Source organism: Podarcis filfolensis, assembly GCF_964270895.1.
Source record: "Podarcis filfolensis genome assembly, chromosome: 6".
Taxonomy (NCBI): Eukaryota; Metazoa; Chordata; class Lepidosauria; order Squamata; family Lacertidae; genus Podarcis; species Podarcis filfolensis.
This window is the reverse complement of record NC_139609.1, coordinates 50,027,604-50,053,090: the sequence shown is the minus strand read 5'-3', so window position 1 is coordinate 50,053,090 and position 25,487 is coordinate 50,027,604. Positions and strand designations below refer to the sequence as shown.

The 25,487-nt window shown below is 43.7% G+C and overlaps 1 protein-coding gene across 8 annotated transcripts in view; it reads left to right on the top strand.

Moving 5' to 3' along the window:
- Positions 1-25,487, top strand: part of IPO13 (importin 13) — a 47,666-nt gene that overhangs the window by 14,482 nt on the left and 7,697 nt on the right. For 7 of the 8 annotated variants that reach the window (XR_014549463.1, XM_083619830.1, XM_083619828.1 and 4 more), the window contains 17 exons: positions 7,727-7,867; positions 8,602-8,743; positions 10,709-10,875; positions 11,105-11,225; positions 13,007-13,154; positions 13,348-13,529; positions 14,509-14,535; positions 15,104-15,238; positions 15,618-15,761; positions 16,299-16,379; positions 16,752-16,889; positions 17,273-17,369; positions 18,851-18,903; positions 23,913-23,979; positions 24,258-24,316; positions 24,689-24,778; positions 25,148-25,329. Coding sequence is in view for 7 of the 8 variants with exons in the window: in XM_083619830.1 (XP_083475956.1) it covers positions 7,727-7,867; positions 8,602-8,743; positions 10,709-10,875; positions 11,105-11,225; positions 13,007-13,154; positions 13,348-13,529; positions 14,509-14,535; positions 15,104-15,238; positions 15,618-15,761; positions 16,299-16,379; positions 16,752-16,889; positions 17,273-17,369; positions 18,851-18,903; positions 23,913-23,979; positions 24,258-24,316; positions 24,689-24,778; positions 25,148-25,329 (1,974 nt within the window). In the remaining variant the exon portion in view is untranslated. Of the gene's footprint in view, positions 1-7,726; positions 7,868-8,601; positions 8,744-10,708; positions 10,876-11,104; positions 11,226-13,006; positions 13,155-13,347; positions 13,530-14,508; positions 14,536-15,103; positions 15,239-15,617; positions 15,766-16,298; positions 16,380-16,751; positions 16,890-17,272; positions 17,370-18,850; positions 18,904-23,912; positions 23,980-24,257; positions 24,317-24,688; positions 24,779-25,147; positions 25,330-25,487 lie in introns of all 8 variants that reach the window. The other variant, XM_083619831.1, reaches the window with a different exon arrangement.

Here is a 25,487-nt window from a genome sequence, read left to right as displayed (position 1 = left end):
AAGAGAGTTCATGGAGTGGCCAGACAGCTCAGCTTTGGGCCCCTACCCATTAGAGTCTTGCATTGTGTCTTCATCCAGGTCTTAAATCACCTCTCTGTTAATTCATTTGCTGTGGCTGTTGGTTGTAGTTCTTTGTCTTGTGTGATATGAAAGGTAGTCATGAATGGAGGAATTCACCTTTTTTCTGTAGAGGTTCACTGGTGTGCATTAATTCAGTAACCCCTCTGGGCACAGTATGGAATCTAAGTGAGTAGGGGAGTTGTCCAGGACTATTGGTCTGTTTCAAAATCTGTTAATGACTAGCAGAGCTAGAATCTGTTGTGACTACATTGGTGTGGTTCTGGGTGCAAACATAATTGGGAAGTTTCTGTCAGCAGACAGGGCCTGTGATATAGTTTGCTTCCTCTCTCCTTTCATCTCTCTTTCCTTCTCTACTCCCAACACCCCTCCTTCCCTGACTGTATTTGTTCATAGTACAGATTACATCCTTGATGTCTGGGAGTGAGAGACCTTGCCCACAGGCTCATCAACAAAGCTGGGGGTTTTTTTGGGTTTTTTTTAAGGAAATGAGTGCTGTGGTTCTTCAGGTGGCAGAACTATTCATGACAACAGATATTATAGGCTTGGAAATGTATAACATGCTCAATTTAGATAAAAGAAAATTATAGGGAACATGATACCAGTGTTCAAATATCTAAAAGGATGGCAGAGTAAACCACTATTTACCAGTGCTGCTGGAAAAAAGAGAAACATTGGCCTTTAGTGGTAATAGAATAGACGGGTTAGATTTCAAAAATACATTTTTCATAAGAATAAAGGTGCAATAGAACAAACTCCTCAGGGTTGAAGTAGAGCAGGAGTCGGGACTTTAAACCCAGAGGCCAAATGAGACCCTCCAGGTCTCTTTCTCGCCCTCAAGATGCTGCCCAGGCCAGGCCCCTTCCCCAGGCCACACCTCTCATCAGCTGTACTCCACTCCTTCCTCAAGTGCTTTTTTGGGGCTGAAATGTGTCCTTGAACTGTGATTGATAATGTCTCTTGCCTGGATGGGGAATGGAGAAATAGGTATGGATGTGTAAAAACCTGACTTTTGCTTAGCTGGAATGTGGTCTATTGTATCAAGTCACAGCTGTTGCTTTGTTCTCTTTTGCCTCTGACCCTATTTACTACTGGCATGCAACCTCTGGAAGGTTGCCCATGAGAGATATGGCCTTTGGGCTGAAGAGGTTTTCCCATCCCTGCTGTAATGTCTCATTCTATGCAGTTCTTATGAGAGAGCTGGATGAGCATTGGCTGTGTGTGCATGAGTTTAGATCTTAGAGTGGTGATCCAATTTAGCCATACTCTTAATAGACCCATTGAAATCAGTGGACAAGCCCATTGATATCAGTGGGTTTACTCGAATGAGTATGGCTAACCTTGGATAATCACCTTTATAGTCTCTTGCATTTTCTTAGTGGTTGCCAAATTAGAATTATAAGGTCAGGTGTATAGTAAAGTAATTATTTCACTTGTATTCAAGTGTGTTGTGACACTGGGCCATATTCAACTAAACTGTTGCTCCAGCAGGAGCCAGTGCAATGACCACAATGGGACTTCTCCCTTCTCCCCGCCGCATCATATACCCCTGTGCCATCCCCAGATCTACTCCAAAGGGTTAGAAGAACCCCCACAATGGGGCGGGGGCGGGGCGCGAGACGGTTTGTCAGACAAGCATAAATTCTTGTTCTGATGGAACAATTCCCTTAGCACTAAGTTGATTGCAGCCTATTCAAAATGGACCAGAAAGGGAATTTGTTAATCTTCTTTAGCAGTAATATTAAATTCTGAATTAAGCTTACTGCTACAACCCACCATTTATTTAAACTCAATCTGCTGAATGACTTAAAAACCACTAGCAAGGACTAATTTAGATGTGTCCTAGTTACATGATTTGAGGTGGTTCAGCCACTACTAGCTACACCAAAGTGGTACATACAGAAAGACAAATACCGCCCTCAACCTTATGCTTACCATGAGGAACCAGCAATCTTGCTGGTCCTGATTATGGAGATCACACATACACAGATGTAGTTGCTGTGTAATGACAACAGGGAGCATGCTTTAGTACCAGGAAAAATATACAAGGTAGTCATATCACTCACATTTCATTAAAATCACTTAGGAGGTATCTACACATTTTGCTCATAGAGACTTTTTTTCAATGAAAGCTGAGTCTAGGGCACCTGCCCAGTGGCACCACTGGAAGCCTTCATAGGTGCCATGTTGCCTGTAGCAACCACTACATGAAAAAGGATCTTTTTGTGGTGGCTCTTCCTTGTCATGGTTCATAAATCATCAACCCTATAAGCAATTACGAGAGCACTAAAAGGCAATCTGTTCTCACTGGCCTTTGCTTAAGACTGTTTTGCTTCATGCTATAGCTGGTGATTTTAGACTGTATTTTATGATTTCATAGAATCATACAAGTGTAGAGTTAGAAGGCACCCTGAAGATCATCTAGTTCAACCCCCTGCAATCCAGGAATCTCAACTGAAGCATCCATGACATATGACCATCCAGTTTCTGCTTAAAAACCTTCAGTGAAGGAAAGTCTACCACCTTCCAAGGGAGTCTGTTTAGCTTTGGGTTGCCTGAATGTTCATTATTTTTTAACTAGACTGGCTTTTCTGAAGCATTCTTATCATGGTTGCATTGTGCCTTGAGAGGGTTTTTGTCCTTAAAGGTGGTCTAAAAATATTATAATTCTCCCTGTCCCCCCCAAAAATAAGAGCTTAAGCAAGGTCAAAAGAAACTTAAAACACATCACTAGTAAATATACCATAACTGTGCGTTTCAGGGATCAGAATACAGGCCACGGAATAGCACTGGCACTCACTCTCAGTCGGTCAGTCTTTAATGTTTTAACCATAGGTTACAACAGAACCACTCGCTACCTTAGGGAATAAGTAAACTTGTGTGTAGAAGCCCAAAATGATAGACACTGGGTGCCATTAGGTGGCCACAAGGAAAAATGTGACATAGAGACTAGTTTGAAAATGGGTGGCAGCAGGGCAAGATAGTGGTTGCATAAGCTTTGTAGGGAGGGAGCAAGAAGGGTTGTGTGTGTGCATGCAGTGCCATTGTTTTCTCTAGAGATCAGTGAGGAATGAGAGGAAGTTGAATAGCAATATGATTCTGGCTGGATCAACAGGATTAAGCTCTGTTTCTCCTTTCAGTCTCTGTTGCTCTTAAGAATCTTCCTTGACCTCTCTGAGTGTGCTGCTGCCCCCTCCCCCCATTGCATTGTCTGTGGATGCTGGCTGGCAGCCTTGATGCACATGCTTTTCTGTTGTCGGCGACCACTGGAGCTGGCGCACTTCCCCTCCTCCACCCACTTCAGTTTTTGCACACAGCAATGCAGAACTGGATTCATTTGAGTTGCCCCTCGGGGCATAAATGCTGCCTTCTTCCTCACCTCCTTCCTACGTTTGCAGCTTATTGAGCAGCCTGATCTCTCTACCCCAGGCTTCTAAACACCAGTGACATGACCACATACTTTTCCCTTTGCAGGATATTATATGCCTAGTGACTGTGGGGAGATGGGCACCTGTCTACTCGCTTAGGCTGCTTTCAAACCAAAACCTGGCATTCCGTGATATGTCCCAAGTAAATTGATATGGGGGTGGTCCTAATTGTCCTGAGAGCTTAAAAAAATGATAGAGGAATTGGGTCTCCAGTGCAGAACTCAGCCTTGAAGGTGATGCTAGCATATGGATGGCCTTTGAACTGTTTAGTGCTGCATGCATGCACATTGGTGTGTTCTTCCACCTGTATCTGTGGGCTGCATGTGCGGTGGGGGCAGGCATGCGAGTGCAGAATAACTGTGTCTCCAGATAATATGCCTCAGTAGCCAGGTAACTGACAGCTGGCCGATTAGCCGCCAGCACAGCCTCTCTCTGGGGGCCATCCTTTGCTCTTCCCCTCCATTTCCTCTGTGCTTGTTGTCATGGTTACAATCACTTATTGGCAGCAGCAGGGAGATTGACAGGCATGAAATTGCTTATATGGTGCTGGAATACTGCTGTGCACAGGGAGGCAGTAGCTGCCTGGATGCCCCCAGGAGACCACTGTATGAGCATTGTACTTTTGATTTTAGGAAATGGATATTCAAGGGTCTTGACTCTTTCAGCCTCCCCCCTCCCCTTTACCAACAGATTCTTCAGATGAAATAAATTCTGTGAATGGCATACAGCTTTAGATTTGTATTCCATTTCAGAATATATTTCATCCTGAATGCATGAAAATGTTGACTATGTGAAATGTTGTGGGGTAATGGAACTATACAGAAGGAAGGACAAGCACTGAGCACTGTGAGTAGACCAGGGAAGCCAGAACAGGGAAACCATATGTAGATTATTTTCCCCTGAAGTTTTAGCAGAACACACTCATCCTTAAAATCTGAGTTCAGATTTTAAATTCACCTGTAGCTGGTAAATTCCAGAAGAGTAGTGATGTTGAGTTTTTGCACCAAAAACCAAAGTCCTTTACATTTATGTATTGGTTGAGGTTTAAGGGCCATATCTCAGTGGCAGAGCATCTGCCTTGCATAAGAGGGAGATAAAGAACTACAGAACTTTTAAAAGACATCTGAAGGCAGCCCTGTATTGGGAAGTTTTTAATGTTTAATGTTTTACAATATTTTATATGTGCTGGAAGCCGCCCAGTGGCTGGGGTATAAATAATAAAATTATTGTTGTTATCAAGAAGGTCCCAGGTTCAATCCCTGACATTTCCAGCTAGAGCCAGAAATGTCTCCTTGCTCAAACCTTCGAGAGCTGCTGCCAGTCAGTGTAGACAGTACTGAGTTAGATGGGCCAGTGGTCTGACTCGGTATGAGGCAGTTTCCTATGTTCCTGCATGTGCAATTGGGCCTGTGCATGTATGGGCACCCACCTCATATATTAAGTGGTGTGTGTGGTGAGAGGGAAATGCACAGCTGCATCTCCACCAGAGTTATATTTTCTGATCCTGGTATCTAGTGTGTGCTCATTATTTTAAGTGTTTGGCTAACCCTCACAAAGCAGTTTGTATAAATCATTTAAAATAACATGCTTCAATTAAAGTACAATGACAATGAACATAAACAGCAGGGGAAAAACAAAAGCTGAATGGCTGAATGAAAAGATCCTCATTTGGTATGGAAAGTAAGTAGAATTAGCACCAGGCGGACCTTCTGGGGAGAGCATTGCAGAGACAGGGCATCACAGTAGAAAAAGCCCCATTGTGCATCACCATCCATCTTGCTTCAGATGGGGGAGGGCACAAAAAGCCTCAGAGGATCTTAAAACCCTGGCTGGTTCATGTGGGAGGAAGTAGTTACTGAGGTATCTTCATCCCAAGCTGAGTAGATCTTTAAATAGCACAGTGAATTTGCTCTGGAAATCAATGCAGGAGCCAGTGCAGTTGTTTTAAGACTGGCAAGATGTGTTCCATATATCTCATCCCAAGTAGTGCAAAATATGGCAACTAGGTTACTATATACAATACATTGCAATAATCTGAATGGGATTTTCCTGGAGCATGAATAATTGTGGTTAGCTTGATTGTACCAGCCTAGAGTAGTAAAAGGCATTTCGTACCGCTGAGGTTACTTGGGCATCCAGAAGTAAGGCTAGATCTCATAGCACCTCCAGACTGTGTATCCAATCTACTAAGGCAGGCAACCACCTACCCATAGAACTTGTCATGATTGAGCTTCAGGACATTGGTCCTCATGCAGCCAATTACTGGTTCCAGGCACAAATTCAGCACTTTTAAAGGCCACAGCACCAGCTGAATTAGAAGGAAAAATGATAGAGGTGGGTGTCAAGTGCGCCCTAAATTCTCAAATCTCACTCAGTAGTTTCATGTAGATCAGAGATAGAGAACACATGACCTTCCTGATGTTGGTGGACTCCCAACTCCCATCAGTCCCAGCCAGTGTGTGTAATAGCCAGGGATGATGGGAGCTGTACTTCAACATCTGGAGAACCACTGGTTCCCCATTCCCAAATAGATATTGGTATAACATGGGAAGGGCAGACTAGGGTTGTGTGGAACAACATGGCATGACTGTCATGGGTCACAGCAATAGTCCAGCACCATGACCTTCTAGAACTGATGATTCAGGTTGGTATGGGATCGCCAAAGTGTGGTTCCCCTGTTCTCCCCCAGTGCAGCCAATCTAGAAGGATAGCAATCTCAATAGTATTGAAAGTCATGAGGTGTATAGTTGAATTAGCAGGGTCTCATTCCCTTGGCATAGGTCACCCATAACAGAGACTAAGACAGTTTCAGTTCCAAAACCAAGCTGGAAACTAATTTGAAATGGCCTCAGAAAATTAATGTTGCTCTGGGGAGCTCCAGCCCTTTTCAACCTATTTTCTAGGTTATAGCATGTGCCCTAAACAGTTACTCTTCTAGCATGCAGAATAATAATAATAATAATAATAATAATAATAATAATAATAATAATATAATATAATCATCATCACCAGAATCATGCTAGAACGTAACAAAGTAGACTGAGTTGTGAAGCCTACCTCTCACAACATTGTTATCAAGGCCTCTTTCACTTGTTCAACCTTAATGAGATATGTTCTGTCATCTACCTACAAATCTGTATCTGTTATCCTATGTAGAAAATAATAGAGGATTCTTAAGATGGCTAGGACATGATGTTTGTTAGCGAATTTTACACTTCACATTATCTTTTGGTATAAAAAAGGATTGTTGATGGTTACCTCACTGCATCCCATGAAGTGTTACAATCATGGTTTCATCTTGCACAGACAGGACACAACTTAGTGTGAGCTGGTTCCTTTGGCATTCATCTGGGGAGAAGAATGCATCTAACTGGGTTATGTGTTCATCTGCACTCAGCAGATATTACTACACTTAGGCTTTATTGGGACCAAATCTCATATCTGAAAAATTTCACTTCCAAGAGGCAAAATGGGGATTGATGTGTTGGTTAATGTGACAGTAGTTTGCATGCGACAAGCCTAGAGATAACAAAATACACTCTTTACAGTTGGCTTGGGTTTCCTGACTGATGTTGGCACTTTCAGAGTTGTGGAGGAGGGGTCTGTGTAAGATGCCCTTGTGTTCCATATATCTCATCCCAAGTAGTGCAAAATATGGCAACTAGGTTACTAACTGACTTCCAAACTCTTCAAGGTCAGCCCTATATACAATACATTGCAATAATCTGAATGGGATTTTCCTGGAGCATGAATAATTGTGGTTAGCTTGATTGTACCAGCCTAGAGTAGTAAAAGGCATTTCGTACCGCTGAGGTTACTTGGGCATCCAGAAGTAAGGCTAGATCTCATAGCACCTCCAGACAAAAAGAAAATAGTTCTTCACACAGTGCACAACTAACTTGTGGAATTCACTGGTGCAAGAGATAAGCCACTTTATGAAAGGTCAGTAGCAATAGTATTTACAGAAACTCCAGGTTCACAGATTATATAACTCTGAGTACAGTTGCTGCAGAGCAAATTGCAGGACAGGACTGTTACCTTCATCCCTTGCTTACGAGCTTCCTGAAGCATCTGGTTGGGCAGCATGGGGAATGGAAGGCTGGACAAAACTGATATCTGGCTTGATTCAGCAGGAGTCATCTTACATTTGTGATTGACGGTTCATTATTTTAGGAGGCTATATAGGCATAAAGCCTCCCATCTCCTCTCTCCCTTGGCAGGTATGTGAATACTCTTCTGAAGCTCATCCCACCTGTTCTGGGACTCCAGGAACAACTACGTCAAGCAGTTCAGAGCAGGGATATGGAGACATCTCATGGGATCTGCCGCATTGCTGTTGCCCTGGGGGAGAATCATTCCCGGTGAGGAGAATGGTGATGGAATCTGATAGCAATGATCAGTAGAAAATGGAGCTATTTTGGGGAGTGTTCCCTCTGCCCTACTAGCTTTCTTTGTAGCTAAGCAGCCTATAAGTCTCCCAAACCTCATTCTAAAGCAGCTCAAAGATCCAAAGGGTCATATGGACGCTAATGTATCTGTGCATGATAGCAGAGATACTATACCAAGTGTGGCCAGACTTGGCCCTCCAGCTGTTTTGGGACTACAGTTCCCATCATCCCTGACCACTGGTCCTGTTAGCTAGGGATGGTGGGAGTTGTAGTCCCAAAACAGCTGGAGGGCCAAGTTTGGCCTTGCCTGGACTATACGGAACCCTTTTCCATCTGGAAGCCATTGAAGATCCTAAACCTACTGTATCTAGTCCACTTGCTGGGGTATTTGTTCCATGAGTTGGCCGAATCCCTTTCAGTTTGCTTCCTAGCTCTTTTCCTGTAGAGCACGCATCCCCAAACTCTGTCCTCCAGCTGCTTTGGGACTACAATTCCCATCATCCCTGACCATGGTCCTGTTAGCTAGGGATAATGGGAGTTGTAGTCCTAAAATAGCTGGAAGGCTGAGTTTGGGGATGCCTGCTGTAGAGGGTATAGTGCACTGATATACTGTACTGTATTATCCCAAATGTGGGGTGACTGCTGTTTCTATGCACCTGCAATGGCAGAGCCAATTCCTGATGCAGTGTGCCTACTATCTCCCACAGAGCTCTCTTGGACCAAGTGGACCACTGGCAGAGCTTCCTAGCACTGGTTAACATGATCATGTTCTGCACTGGGATCCCAGGACACTATCCTGTCAATGAGACCACGAGTTCACTAACACTCACTTTCTGGTATACACTTCAGGTAAGTGTTAGCCACCTTCATGAAATGGACTTCTTCAGTGCCATCTTTATAGGTTTGTTCTCTGGCTTGTACTTTGGTTGGTGCCAGGCATGTTCTTGTACTAGTGGTTGTGCATGCCTCTACATGAAAAAGTTGGCAAGGCTAATAGCTAGCACATTAAAGTTGTTTATGATGATTACACTAATTGTTCTGCATATGCAAGCACTTGTCATGTAGATTGTATAGATATTGGCTCTGGATTGAGTATAATGGAATGTTCTGGAATTGTCCACTAGAAGCTCTGAGGCCAAACTTGATGTATGCTCTGTGCTTAATAGAGTGGAAATTCTTGCATTCTTGCATACATATATTGAAGGCCAGAGTGAGTGACAAGGATGTATTCTGCTTACTGCATAAACATGGTGTATAAACGTGGTTGTGTTCCAGTAATATGTTTTGTGGCAACAGAGAAGATGCTCAGATATACCCATGAGCCTTAAATTCCCTTTAGGTGCTGCAGGTATTTATTTGCAGCTCAGACTCCACCATCTTCGAGAAGTGTGTAAACTAAACACCTCACTACATGAATCAAATTATTCGCTATGAGGTAGTTTTATCATCTTCCTCTCTTTCTGCTAGAGAACAACTTGACTGTGAGTACCCTGTTTTGACAGGAAGAGAGCTCCATTTAGTTTGCTGTCTAGTGGTGGCAAGGTATTTCTTTACTAGAGTAACCCATAGTGCATCAGTGGCCTTATTGGAAGAGCCTTACAGATAATAGCTCTTTTCAGCTATGGAAGAAGACCAAGTTTGTTCTCTGTCTTGACAGGCAAAGTGCTGCTATTCCCAGTTGCAAGCACAATTAATGCAGATGCAGATTTGTCTGTTGTGGTGTATGCTTGCTGCTATGCTGAGACACAGTCCTTGAAGCAGTGCAGCCTGGTCTGACTTGCCCTCCCCACCCCCACACTTCCTTGGAGCCCAGAAGCTTCATTAGCATGGCAAATTAGCCTGACATACTCCTGCACTGCCCAAGAGCAAGGCTAGCTGTTGAGCTGCTGCTTCTCTGGGTGCCAGCTTGAAATGAGATGAGGTCATGCATTGTCTCAGTGTGTGACTGGCGCAGTACTTGAGTCCACAGGCACATCGTTCCTAATGAAGGGAACAAAACTGAAGCAGCATCTTTTATAGGCTGCTCAAGAACAGAGAGACAGCAGAAGACTTTTTCTGCATGGTCTAACCCACACCAGTACACACCTTTGCAGTTTCCAGTGGGTTCCCAAAACCTTTGGTAATTTTGTGCCAGGCAACCCAGGATCATCCTTTTCTATTTCCTTCATAAGCTCTGCCTAGTGTGAGAATCTTGAATCAGAGGTTTAGTGAAGCTCCAGGATTGTATTCAGTGACCCAGAATCCCTTCTTACTTTTCTTTTCTATATATCTGTTTTTGCATCAGCCTAGTTTATAAGGTAACCTTGTCCATGCCAGCCTTGAGCAGCATAGGAATACCCAGCTTTCTTCTTGGAGCAGACATTGCTATACTGTAGGGGGTGGATTTATTCCTTACCTGGCTAAAACTGTCTCTAAGGGAAAGAACAAGGTGTTGGTCACTAAAAGTAGAAGAAAGCAGACGGGGTCAGCTGCTTTACCAGCCTGTGATAGCTTCTGTGCTTGTCTAGTTGGTGTCAATGTGTTGAGAAGGAATGATACTACAGAGAGAGTGACCTGACAAAGTATTATGTAGAACTGCTCCTAGAAGCTAGGAAGGATCTTAGATGCATTAAGGAGAATATTTGAGTGGAGTAACTTGACTCTAAAATGTCATTTCTGGATTTCCCATATAGAGATTCAACAGCAATGAGAGGTGATCCCCCCCAATCACATCAAAATGCTTGGGGGACTGATTGTGTTAACATCAACATGATTGCTGGAGTTCAGGGCTGATTTTTCCAATCTCCACTTGATGAATGATCTTTTTCTTTGCAGGATGACATCCTCTCTTTTGATCCAGAAAAACAGGCCATGTATCAGCAAGTGTATCGGCCTGTCTATTTCCAGCTGGTGGATGTGCTCCTGCACAAGGCACAGTTTCCCTCTGATGAAGAGTACAGCTGCTGGTCCTCTGATGAAAAGGAGCAATTTCGGATATACCGGTATGACCTTTTGCCTAATCATATCCCTTAGCATTCAGTTGGTGTGCAGTGCTTATAATCTGCAGAAGAGGAAGTTGATCATGCTTCATTAATGGGAGTAAACATTGAACTTGCCCTGATTTGGCTATGGGCTATAACTGTTTCAGCAATTTCTATCTAGCTGCTATTTGGTAATGTGGGAGTGTTTTGTAACTTTTTTTTTCTATTGCCCATTTGCTCATTTCCTCAGAGTGGACATCTCTGACACCTTGATGTATGTGTATGAAATGCTTGGAGCAGAGCTGCTGAGCAGCTTATATGACAAACTAGGCCGCCTCTTGACCAACACAGAGCAGCCATCCTCATGGCAGGTGAGTGGAGAGCTCCACCCTCAAATGGAACACCAAGCTAGAGGAATGCAGCAAACACAGAGGCTGAATATGCTGCAGGTTTTTAAGAAAGGATGGTACTAGTCCTGGTTAGACCTGGGGGGAGAGCATTGTGGAAGAGAGGTGCTAAGGTAAAGTGAAGGTGCAGAGTGTCTTGGTTAGAAGAACCATCTGTTAAATCTCAGAGCAGCATGTGTGGAAGGGCAATCCAAAGTCACAAAGCTCCAAAAAGTTGTTAGAAGTGTTGAATGGGTCTGAAATGTGTAAACCTCTTCCTTGTAGTGTACGGCTGAGTTGGTGGTTTATAAAATTGGGACTGAAGGATTGCTTCGATGTCCCAACTTCCAGCTTGCTGATTTCTCTCCTAGTGTAAGACACTGCTGGTGGTTTTTGCAATCATTCTGGCACACCTCCCATCACTGTGTGGCAGCAACCAAATTATGCAAGATACCTGACAGCAGGATTGCGGACTCAACAAATGCATGCTCAATTACATCTATTTTTCCTTATCATAGGGTTTGTGTTACCACATGTTTTTGTCACTAGTCTACAAGTTAGGTTTCTGTACTGGGAAAACTGAGGAGTGTAGTTGTCCCACTACCTCCAGTGTTACAAAGAAAATATTCCTTTACAGTTTGCTGAAAGATGCTGAAAGATTCTTTGATATGTCTCCTGTGCCATGATGGGTGGTAATGCCAGGCTAGAGGTCTCTGTGTGGCAGCTAATCAGAATGTATCTGTTCACCTTGGCATGTTGACAGTGTGTTACTGGCACAGCAAACAGTGATGGGCGTCAAGGACCAGTGACCGCAGGGGCTCCTCGTTCATCAATGTGACAGCCAAGCAAAAACCCAGCCTAGCCATGATTTACAGTCCACGCACCTGGAAGACTTAAGACAGTAGCAAACATACCAGCACTCCAGCATACTAAGTATGCAGCCTCAGCAGTCCATATCTTGCTAGAATAGCCCTTGGTGAGAGGGAGCATGGATGCAGGTGTATCCTGCCTCCTCTTGCGGGTGCAGGAAGGAGAGAGACTACACAATGAGCTCATCCACACTTGCACTTGCCCCACCCCTTTCTCCCCAGGAAACCCACTTTTTACTGCTGAATCAGAGCAAATGCCAATCGATTTTTCTGCAGACTGGTGTTTGTTCTCATGGAAAGTGGTGAGACAAATAGGACAAGTGGAAAACCTCTTGGACCCATGCTTTCAAGGTATGGGACAAGTGGAAGTGTGGGTGAGCCCTGTGTGTTATATAGCCCAGCGGTTTCAGGATGTCTAGTTGGGGTTGCACTGAAGGATAGCAGGTGCTTTATGTTGCTGGGGAAAGGGGTTCCTTGACCTGAAGAATTTGACTCACTAGATACGATGCCCCTGCAAAAAGCTTACTGATGAAAGAATTATTATTGTGCTACTAAGTGTAAAGGATCAACAACTCATCATAACTTTTTATGGAAGTTAGCCCTGCATATTTTTTGTAAAAATGAAATCTAGGTTGGGGACTTTTTCAACATACTGTCTCTGCCTTCATTGCCTTCAAGTTTGATTAAATAAATTTAAAATATTTATATATCACTGTTCATTTGGGTAGTGGTGTTTGAACCACCCTTTGTAAAATTCAGCACCAACATGCAGTCCATGTTGCAAATCGGATGAAGGGAGGTATATACATTTAATAAAAAAATAAATAAATTAAAATATCTATGTGGGGCATTAGAGTTCGGCCTGGGCTCAAGAATGAAATCTTTTTTCTCTGGCAGCACACAGAAGCTTTGCTTTATGGGTTCCAGTCCATCGCAGAAACAATAGATGTAAACTACTCGGATGTAGTGCCTGGCCTCATTGGGCTCATTCCTCACATCAGCATCAGCAATGTGCAGCTTGCAGATACGGTTATGTTCACTATTGGTAAGAAGACTGGGTATGGGGAGGGAATGGGTGCTAAAAGGGAAGGTTAACCCAAAGAACCTCAGGCTGTTGAGGTCTTACAACACTATGGAACCAGCAGTCCATAGGCTGGATGTGTCCTGTAGGGCCTCTTCATCCAGTCCACAGTACCCTCTCCTTGCAGCTCCTGACTCTGCATTTTCTATCTTTCTAGGAGCACTTTCAGAGTGGCTGGCTGACCACCCTGTCATGATCAACAATGTCTTACCCCTGGTGCTACAGGCTCTGGGCAATCCTGAGTTGTCCATCTCTAGTGTCTCAACCCTTAAGAAAATCTGCCGTGAATGCAAGTATGACTTGCCTCCCTATGCTGCCAACATAGTTGCTGTCTCTCAGGTAACTGAAATAATGGTCTAAGGATACATGGTTTTATGAGACAATGGAAGTTTAAGTGACTGACTAGTTTTGAGCTGTATGTAAAGGAGAGATCATTCAACAGGGCTTAAAGCAGTAGGAACATTCTGAGGAGGATATCTGCGTGTGTATGTGAGATTTAGTGGGGTAAATATTTATTGCACATTGTCAGAATGGGAATTCTGACTGCATGTATCAGTTAAAATAACTTGAATCTTACCAGTTTGAAGGTATGTGTGCATCTGTTTTGGCAGCTGGCAGGGTGCGTTGACTTTGAGCTACTTCTGCAGTGGAAATTTGGTCAAGATTCAGCTCAGCCTTCTGCTTAACTAAATGCTGTCTTTGGTTTCCGCTTCACATTTCCTGCTAGAAGAGGAAAAATTATGCTTGCAGGGTGTGTGGAGGAAACAGAACTGTTGACCCTTGTTGCTGACATTATGGAGCTTGGGAGACAAGCTATATGCAACCGCTGCCTATAATGAATCACTGATTACTACTTATCCATTATGAAGCATCCTTGAGAAGGGTTGGCTTTCACTGTAGGAGGGAGAGGGTGCTTATTGATTATTTATTCAGATATTTATAAGCTGCATTTTAAGATCAAGCCCTCACCGGTATGTAAAAAGATTGATGCAAGATAACAATAGGTACATCAGACAGGTGTACAACTACTATGAGAAAGCTGCTCTGAATCATACAAGTCTTTAACACTCTTCAGGAAAAGCAGTAGAGAGCTTTTCAAGGCCCTCTTAAAAGCATGTATGGAAGGGGCCAAGCTTAAGTTAATCAGAAGGGAGTTAGCCTTCTCTTGCTTATCCACTTTTCCTTGAAATTTCATAGCGCCCATGCTCCAGATCAGTGTTTGTCTCCCAGAGTTGTCAGTTGATATTGTGGTTGGAGCATTGTTAAATGTTTCTGCTGTGGGGCGAGTACTCACTTTCTCACATCTTTCCTTCTATAGGATGTGCTAATGAAGCAGATTCACAAGGTAAGATACTTATACTCCTCCCTGGTGCAGAGGGTGAAAGAGTGTACGGAATATATGATTACCTATCAAGTTATTATTTCCAAAGTATTGAGCATTCCAGTCAATGAGAGGAGGATTAGAGGAATTGGTGAAATTGGATGCATGTCTCCCAAACAGAGTTTTGATCAGGAGTGGGGAATCTGTGACCCTCCAGAAGTTGCTGGCCATTGGCTTTGCAGGCAAGAACTGTTGGGAGTTGGAATCCAAAAGCATCTGTAGAGTCACACATTTTTCTTTCCTAGTTTAGATAGACATCCATTATGTTTCCAGGCATTCCGAAGCTGCATGAAAGAGTCTTATTTGTGTTTATCTGTGACTCAGGGCTCTGACAATGGCTATTTGGGGGCTAAGTTCTGGCACTAAACACAGGTTTCTGTGTTGAGACTTCCAGAAGGCATAGCTAAGACTTAAGCATTAGAGTTGACGAAGAATAGAGGGAGAATAAACTCCAACTGAGATGTAGTGTAGCATGACTTTCTGAGGATAATAGTAGAAACTAAGAATGTTGTCCATCTTGTTCTGCCCCCAGACAAGTCAGTGCATGTGGCTGATGCAAGCTCTGGGCTTCTTGCTCTCTGCCCTCCAAGTGGAGGAGATTTTGAAGAATCTGCACTCACTGATTACTCCTTACATCCAGCAGCTGGAGAAGCTGGCTGATGAAACGGTGAGCTACTTCACTTGCTTGGTGGTGGCTGTTTGCCAACCTTCTTTTAAGAAAGAATAGAGCCTGTTGTGTGTAAAACTCTACTCTTCTTCTTGCAAGTTGTGCCTTGTTTTAACCATACCTCCCTGGTCTTGCAAGCCTCTCATTTCTTATCTCTGTCCTCTGGTTTTTAAATTCCTTCCCCCTGCCCTGTTTTGCATTATGCTTCTGGAGTCAAGAACGGAGTGGGTGGGAATTGGCTGGGGGTGGGTGGGAATCAATCACTAGACTATGCTTCACAGTCGTGCTGTCCATTCTTGCTGCCAATCTGGGACATCTGATGTGAGTGGCCCATATCCTGGGTCTACTGTAACTGCTATAGTGATGCCTTGCCTTGCAGCCAAACCCCTCCAACAAGCTAGCCATCATCCACATCCTGGGCTTGCTCTCCAACCTCTTCACCACATTGGACATCAGTCATCATGATGATGATCATGAGAGCTCAGAGGTCAAGAAGCTGCCAGTGCCTCAGGGCCCCAATCCGGTGGGTGTTACATGTGTCTGAGTAGTTCTTTTTATACATTAGGGCATACAACTCCATGTTTATTTGGCTGCGTCTCTTCCCTGCCATGTAACTGTAGGCAGCTTCTTCTAACTTTTGAAGGGCAGTAGCATAGAATGGTTGAAGGGTTGTGAAAATAGGTGGTGTACAACATAGCACTGTGTGTGTGTTACTTTAACTATTGGAATGAGCCCGTGTAGATTAGCCACTTCATCACCGCAGATTGTGAGCTTTTTGACGTGACTACTGAGTGATCAGAAGAGAGCTCAGAATGTCCCTTCAATTGTGTATATTTTCTTTGTGTTCGCTTTTCAAAAGAAGTGAGGGCAGCTACACATCTGGTATTGTGAGACTTTTGAAAACTACTCTGGCATAATATGAGTTGTGGAGCAATCTCTAGAGAGGCCTCTAATACCATCTTTTCATCCCTGGATCTGAATGGTTGTGAGCTGTCTCCTCCTCCTCAAACTGTAGTAGACCAAGCCAGTTTCATAATTATCTTCTATCTTCTTCCTCTAGGTAGTGATGGTGCTGCAGCAAGTCTTCCAGCTTATCCAGAAAGTGCTCAGCAAGTGGCTGAATGATGCCCAGGTTGTGGAGGTAATGCATCTTCTAGGTTAAAAAACAAGCAACACTTTGCCCACATAGCTATAGTTAGATAGGAGATTCCCAGGTTGGCACTGGTGGTTGTTGGCAGAACTTGAAGAATGTATGTTTGTGATGTTGGATAAGTCTCTCTTTTCAGTTGATTCCCACATTCTGTTCAACTTGGTATTCTACTTTTAGGCTTAGGAGTTTGGCCGACCACGCCAAACTTACCTCACAGAACTGAATTGGAGGTGGGTGGAGGAAACTATATATGCACCTCAGGCTTCTTTGAGGAAAGGTGAAGTACAGAATCAATAGATATTTAGCTAAGGAACAAGTTATGTAACCAGTCCTCCCTTGACGCAGCCCTTCCTCTTCCCACAGTCTGTGTGCTCCATTTTTGAAAAGTCTGTGAAGACCCTCCTGGATGACTTTGCACCCATGGTGCCTCAACTGTGTGAGATGCTGGGCCAGATGTATAGCACCATTCCTCAGGCATCTGCCATTGATCTCACTCGACAGGTAAGTCTAAGTACTAGAATTCCTGGAAGCTACTAAGTTTACAATGGAGGCTGATTACTCAACAGATTAATTCCTACCCACTTAGTATCTTTAGCTTGTCTCCTTTGTTTTGTTCAAGCACAGATATTGCTCAAAATGTGTTTTCCCCCATACACACGAATTGTGTATGCACGTATCTGAGAAGCTACTGTAGTGTTCCTATGCCAGCTGGTCTCTGTCTCCTTTGCTGTGTTAGCAGCAAGGGTCTTGTTGATGTTTTTAGGCAAAGAACAGACAGCTAGACTTACACGGGGGATAGCTAGGGGCTACAAATATGGGATGGAATGGAATGGGTCAAACCAGACTGCTCTGGCTTCAGTCTCCTTTGTATTTTATATCCCCAGCTGGTTCACATCTTTGCCCATGAGCCTGCCCATTTCCCACCTATCAAGGCACTCTTTCTGCTCGTCACATCAGTTACGCTAACACTGTTTCAGCAAGGTACGTGTGCTTGGGCACCTTCAGTCTTGTGAGGCTGCCACGTTGAAAACTGCTGTTCCTGGTTTCAGCTGTTCAGACTCGACTATAAGGTGTGTGCAGGTGGGGGGAGGGAACACCTTCCTCAGGTCATGGCTGTGCTCGTTCAGTTCCAAAAGCTTTTAGCTGGTACAGATGAAGATGAAAAGCTCTTGCTAAGGTGGACTCTCTGGCATGCTTCTCCTCAGGTATCAGTGCCTGAGTGGACAGTAGTGCTGCCATTTCCCCCTCTTCTCCTGTCCTTCATGACTGGAAATGTGCCCTCCCCGTGTCAGATTCCTGGGTTAGGGCCCCAAGAGGAAGATGAAGCGAGCAATCGGCTCTGAGTAGAAAGCAAGAATCACTCAGGAGTGTGTTGTAATGTCTTTCAGTTAACCCCATCATGGCTCTTTATGGAGTCGACCATATTCATCAGGGTTTTTTTTTCCTGTGGCCTAAATAAAACATTTGTCATGTGGACTCTGTATCCTATCTCCCTGGTTCTCCAGCTCAAAGGATTCCTTTTACAGCTTTGTGAAATTCCCAGCAAGTGTTTGGACTTGCCTTTGCATGGAACTGCCATATTGACCCCAGCTGAGATGAAAAACTTGGAATACATGTACAGATCCAGTCAGCATGGTTGGTGGGGTATCTGCTTCCTTCTCCAGGTTCTTGTTTGAACTCAGAATTGATGGGGAGCAACTAGTACTTGGAGTGATGCCCTGTTACTGCCTGACTGGGTCAGGCATAGCCAACATGGAGGAAGAGAATTCTCAGATCCAGGAAAGCTTATGTGATAATAAATTTGCTAAATTTATAATGCCACAAGGCTTTCTGTTTTGTGGAATGGAAGTATGCTTACCAGCAACCACACTGGCCTTTCCCTGCAGAAAATGCCAGAAAGTTGGGTTCTTCCCAACTAGGCAGGCATGTGGACATGGGTGTTAGGAAAATACTGTGTTGGGACTGTCCATCCGGCACTCTAGTGGATTTCCAATACTTTGTGCCTACTCCATGTCAATACTGGATTTGTTGTTTGACTCTGGAGTTGTCTTTCAGGACCAAGTAAATCATGATAACATGTATCCAGTTCAAATGTGCTCGTTCTCCACATGAAGCTGGTTTCCAGTTAGCTCCTGCTTCTCTCTTCCCTTGCTAGGGTGCAATGAGCTCTCCCCTTCCTATCCTCGGTGCTTGGCAGGGGACTCTGGGCACAGGCCTATTCCTTTGCACTTTCTTTCTGTTCTTGGGTTTCCAAGCTCCATGATTTTTGTATGTTTTGTTTCTTTAACTTGCTTCAAGCTGCTCATGTGCCTGCCCTCCTCAACCCACCCCCTTGCACCCTCCCCTTCCTTCCCTTACTCCTGTTTTCACTTGTAAATTCTTTCTGTATCACATAACTATATGATGTTGAGTTGCTGTTTGTATGATTTTTCTCTTCAGTTACATCTTTATTATATTTTTAGGGCCCAGGGATCATCCTGATATTGTTGATTCATTTATGCAACTCCTGGCACAGGTGTGTTTTAGTTTCTTATTCATTCACTTTCTGTTCTCTCTCTTTCTCTTTTTTAATTCAATTTAAACCTATTTTTAGCTTTCTGTTGACAACGTTTTTTCCTTTTAGTTGAATATCGAGTTTCTCCATCTGTTTCCGTGGAAGTTGAAAACAAAACATTCTCCTTTTTCATAGGTGTGAGTTTGCCCTTTCCATTCCCCAAGGGGCAATACCTAGTGATGCAACAAGGCTTGTAGGTTGGGTTTGTTTTCAGGTCATGTGGTGTGGCCTTGCCCAGAAGGGGGCTGCTGAAAAATTGGTAAATGTAGTTCAAGAGTTCTGGCAGCAGCATTCCAGTCCTGGTATAGATCTGCATGGTTTTCTGAAGTGACTCTGACTTCTTTACAAATGCTGGCAAGTCCATAGTTTCTGTTTATTAGGTAGGAGTGATGTATTCAGTAACTTGGTGGATCTGGGAGGGGCAGCTGATCTAATGGGCAAGCATAGCAGATGAGCCTTGTCTCCCGTGTTTGACCCCAAAACCCTTCTGCACTCCAGCATTTCTGCCAAGGCTTCCTGTGTCTGGTGTTTTGTTTTTCCCCCCAGATTGTGCATCTTCCATAGAGCTCTGTCTCTAATGCTGTAATGACATCATGCACAGGGCAGGGCAAAGCAGTGGTGGTGGAATACAAACAGAGGCTGGTGGGTATCATTCCCTGGAGTAAGTGAAGGATGAAGCACCCACAGCAAGTGGATTAGAATGAGCAATCCCTAGACTGAAAATAAGCTGCAGCACTAAGAACTGATGGAGCAGAATGGGGTGGGATCTTATATATTGATCTCCTGACTGTAATAAGATGCTTTCTCGTTGGCTCTGGTTTATTGTTGCCTAATGGGGTTTCTGTATACTGTGATGGGGGAAGCATCTGAGTGCTTAGCTCCCCCTTGTGGCAGTTAATACAGATGCAAATATGGGAGGCAATGTTGCTAATAGGTAAAGGTAAAGGGACCCCTGACCATCAGCTAATACTCACACTTCTCTTCAGTAACACAGTAACAAACTTCCAGAAAATTCTGAAATTTGACAACAGCAAATCGCAAAATTAAAATGCCACCCTTTAGAGTTCTTATTCTTGTTTTGTCATCATGTTAAGGGGATGTCAGCTATCAATGTACAGTTAAATATCAAATACTGAAATCAGTTATAATTATATAGGTGGAGCCCTATGGTGGATCCATGTTCTCAGGAAAGGGTTGGAACAATCTCATCCTAGGAGGGGGGTAGGGAGTAGCTTTAGCCAGATGAAGGAAAAGGAGTTGGAATGGTAGATGTGAAGAGAGGGACTAGGAGAAGCCCCTGGGGCATCCAGACACAGTTGAAAGCCCCACAGTAGCTCATGCAGTTCGACATGGAACAACTTGGGACCCCAGATCTTCTGACTGACTGCATCCAGATGAGACCTAATCACCAGCCAATATTCATCCTGAAGAATTAAAAAATGCAGCACTGTGTCTGGGACAGTGGGTGTCATAGTTTGGCCCATGCTGGAAATTAAAGCAGTAGTGTTTCAGTGGACTCAAAACAACGCTATTAATACTTTTTTATATTGTATGTCTTCCTCTCTTGCATATATACACACATATATACACACACACATACACACACACTTTCCTCCCTTGGTTGAATAAATATTGTTTGTTTGCCTCCATAAAATTTGAGAGAAGCTCAAATTAGAAGTTGCCTGGGTTTGGGCTGATTTAGCTACCAGTGCCCAGTATGTTTTGTTCACCACTTCATTTGGAGATGTGAAAGCTGGTGGTCTGGAGACACTGCACCCTGCATCTTGGGGTCACTGGCATTCTTATTGTCTCTTATTCTACTTCATCTGTGAGCCTAAGTCCCATTGCACTTTTGCTATCTCTCAGCATTCACATTAAAACTTAACACACACCCCAAAAGAGGAGAGAGAGGCAGCTGATATACTGGTTATTCCCCATATTGTCATTAGCACTTTCATTCTTTGAGTAAAAAAATAAAATACTACCTCCTGGTCCGCCAGTCCCACAAAACAGCTTACAATAAGATACAATAAAATTTTGAAGCAATATTCGAAACACTTGTAACTAAAAGATTAATTACAGTAGTCCAGCATTTGAAACTCTTCATCTTCCAACTGCCTTGCTAAAAATATGTTTGGGCCATGCACCAAAATGCATCTTAGCAGACTCTCTAGAGAGACACTTCCAAGGGCAGGCTGCCATCACCCAAAGAGTCATGCTCTTTATGGCTACCAGCCTACATACACCTGTAGTACTTGGAGCAAGAACTCAACTAAAACAAAAGAGGCAGAGTGGATTTATATGGGAGAATATGACCCTTGAGGTAACATGGTTCCAAACTATGCATGGTTCTGGATTCTGTATGAGGCAAAGAGGACTGGGTTGCATTTGAAAGTGCAACTTCTGCAGTCTGCCATTTTCCTATAATTTGCTGACGGTGTCCCGTTGGCAGAATGTCACCTATACCCTTCTCTCTTGGAGTAAGCCTAAATTGGCAATGCCCTAGAAGACTTATGTTAACATTTACTGTGTTTAACTTGCCCAACTGGTGGCCCATGTCCAGGCTCGTTCTGTCCCAACAACCAAGTTAAAAGACACTGGATATAGGAATATTTGAGAAGTCTGAAATCCTAGGGGAATGTTCTCCCCTCACGCTTAGTGTGAAGACAAATCAGTAGGAAAATTCTTCACAGCATCAGCATCAGGCATGCACTTTCTTTGAAGCCATCTAGTGAGACTAGAATACAGGCCTAGCAGAAGGGTCAGTTTGCTAAAATGAGAAGACCATTGAGTATGTAACAACACTGCTTGTCCATTCAAGTGGACTGGTACATTGTGAAACATAAATGTTGTGTCTGTGGGAAGAATTATGCAAGAATATATACCATTTTCCTTTCTTTGTTCAAAAATCAAATCATCTTGATTTGCAAGTATTGCCCCACTAATGCCTATATTATCCCTAAATCAAAAGACCAGCAGCCTAGGCTTAAATATAGATTTGAGCTTTCCTGAAATTGTGTGTGTGTACTGCCATGTAGAAGAAAAAAAGAAGTGAAGAGGAAAGGGAGATGCAAAAGAATGATCTTTTGTTGGAACAATTTTAATTGCTTAAAATGTCAGAACACTAGAGTCATTCCTCTAGCATAGGTGTTTACATGAAAATTTTAAATATGTTCTTAGAGGTCCTAGTTTTAGCGCACCCCCATAAGGTTGCTTTGATACAAAGGTAGTTGTTGAGAGACAAAGGGTTAGTGTCAAGTCATGAGCATATTGTGAGCTAGCACTGAGTTTCCTTTAACTGGCTGTCATTATGTGGTATATTGGCTAAATTGTTTATGGAGACCTGTATAGGTATTAATATAATTTATTCTGCATGGTTTAATTTGCTTCACTTTGGATATGAGCAAATGTTTCAGTAATGGAATACAAAGATGTGTGGGCTCAGACATTTGATTTAATTGGCCTTTTTATCTATTTCTATACTGATGGCTCACAATGCACTGTGTACTAAGCAAATCTGTTTCCACTTAGTTGGCTGTAACACATTGCGGGAGGAATTCAACATAGCACTATGGCAATCATTCTGTCAAAGCAAGCGCTTCATCTTGCCATATGGAATGATGCCCCTCTCTTCCTCCTGCATGCTGTTTTGGGGGGCCTCCTGGCCCTTCTCCAGCCAATTTGGGTGCAGGGAGAGGGAAGAGGGGAAGCCCCATTGCGCTAGTTCTGCTAGTGGGGCTCATTAGTTGAAACTGGCCGTCAATATGTAAAAATGTACTTGGAGGGATGCAAACAAACGAAACATTCTTTACTAGGGTGATGGAATAAAAATCATTTTTAAAACTTTAGAGTATTAGCAATATTCCGTTGCAGTTTTAACAGTAGCATTTGCGATACAAGAGCCATTGAAAACAATGCAGATTAGCACCAGGCAGATATTTACCATTGCATGACAGAAAGGGACATAACGTTGGATCATAGGAAGATGCCTTACACCAGGTCAAACCATTGGTCCATCTAGCTTAGTATTGTCTACACTGACTGGTAGTGGCTCTGCCAGGTTTCAGGCGGGGGGCATCCCTAGCCCTACCTGCAGATGTCGGAAATTGTACCTGAGAGCTTCAGTGTGCAAGGCAGATGCTCTGCCACTGAATTACAGCCCTTCCCTTAACTCTCTTTGCTCCTTCCACCTGGGTGATGAACAAGTGGACAATCAAGGTGTGTAGAGTGGAAACTGAGAATGCAAAGCTTTGGAAGCTAGTCATTGCAGCGATTGGTATCCAGTTGCAGGTACAACAAGCAATACTTCTGCAGCCCCGGAAGATCGTGCTTCATTGACAAAGCACATACTTCACATAGCTATATGGGAGTATAAGTTGTTTAGGGCCCTGTTTGTTAATAGGTCTCACCTTGTTTTGCGAATGCCATGGTGGAGCAGATGTTTAGGTCATTCAGGAATGGAAGTAACAGTGGGGATTGCTGTCCAAGGTGCTGAAATGGATAGGCTCGTAAAATTCTTGCCTGTGCTTGCTGTCTATGGTGCTGAAATAAGCTGCCAGGCAGCAATATTTATATTAAGTCACAAGTAAAATCAGCCTTTTTGTAGTTTAACAGGAATACTGAAACTAGATGAGCCCCCTTTCCTGACGGTATAAGAAAGGAATTCCCACATATCTGGATTTCTTCATTTGTAGCAAAGTAGGAATCCTAGTAGGTTGTTTCTAGGTAATGTTTCAATTACATGTGTCTTCAGAGGCTCTTAATTACCTGGAGTCCTTGATGCCCTTGACTTCAGAAGTGTCCTACTTATGTTCTTTCCCTTCCTGCCATATCTGACTTACTGTGCACCATGGCTGATGGCCAGGTAAGTGCACATGGGGGTCTTGGCCAGGGAGCTATTCTGTGGCACTTTTTTGCCCCGGCTTGCCAGAGCTGTGTTTATTGTCTGTGTATGTGTGTGTACCTTGCAGGCACTCAAACGGAAACCTGACCTGTTCCTGTGTAGCAGCCTGGATGTCAAAGCAGTATTCCATTGTGGTGAGTAGGCAGGCCCCGTAAGACTAAGCTATCAAAAAACTGAGCTCCTTTGATGCAGTTGGGAAAGCTGATTTAGCCAAACGAGGCAGTGTTTCTTAAAGGTTCAGATATATGACAACAGCCTGCATGTTTGATGTAGAAACACCCCTCCAATCAGACCAGCTGAAGCTCCATGTAAAGTCCTTATGCTTGGAGAAGGGAAGGCTTCTTTCCTTCCCGCTCCTGTGGAAAGCTTTGAATTGTGTTAGCTGAGTCCTGAAGTGTTGCTTTCCCTCTAGGTGTGATCTCCTTGAAGTTCCCTGAAGCACCAACTGTCAAAGCTGCCTGTGGCTTTTTTGTGAGTGTTTTGCTTTTGCTAGATCTGCCATTGGCCAATGGTACAGGCAGAGTTGCGTTTGGGCCAAGTGGCTTGGAAGCACTTGTGCTGGGACAGGATGGAGAAGCACCCAGAACTGGTGAGAGGGAGCGTCCTCCAAATTCCAGAAAGGAGCTTCTCCTTTCATAAGTTGCCATTTGGGCCTTTTTATTTTCTTTTGCAGTTGGGATTTTTTGTATGGAGGCATTTCCTCCTAACTGTATATGCCTCCACTCTGTTTGGACATGAATACAGGAATGTGCTTGTCTCCTACATGGAACTGGAGACAGATGGCTATATATCTGAGTTCTAGCAATACAGTTTGCATCAACTCCTTCTCACTGTTTCTTACAGACTGAGTTATTGCCACGTTGTGGGGAGATTCCACCGGTGGGACAAGTGGTACATGAGAATGGCAAAATGCTGCTGCAGGCTGTGCTTGAGGTAAGGAGTGAGGCTTTTCAAGCTAAGTCAGGGACAATTAGAAGGAATAACTGGAAGGAGCCATGCTCACAGATAAGCTGCACTTATTCCAGTATGTTTTATTAATTCAGCTCCCTTCTAACCAGAATATCCCTGAATGATTTGCAACCTGATCTAGTATTTCGTGTCTTACTTGGAAGCGTGTTCCACTAGGTTCAGTGGTGCTTACTCCCAAGCAAGTGTGCCACCTTGGCCACTTCCTTTTTAAAAACACTTCCTTGATGCAATCTGCTGGAGCCTTTTTAGGTTTGTAATGTAATGCTCCCTCCTGCAGTGCAGTCTCCTGGGAGGATTATTGTCTGGTGTTAACTGGATTTGCTCCATCTGCAGGGTGTAGGTGGCCAAGCCGCACGCAACTTGATGGATCACTTTGCTGAGATCCTCTTTGCTCTCAACAAGCACTGCTTCAGTTACTTGAGTGTCTGGATCAAGGAAGTGATGCAGCAGGATGGTTTTCCATCAGCCCGTGTCAGCCCTGAACAAAAGGAAATCTTCAGCCAGCAAATTCTCAGGTGAACTTTCTCTTGAAGACTTTTCTGGAAGACTGAGTTGGGGAAGATGTGTGAGCGGGTTTCTTGGCTCTTCAGCTTTCTATCTGTGCCCCCAAATTGTCATGAGTGATCATGATAGATACTGAGCATTTCTCCAGGTTCAATAGTCCTCCCCAGAA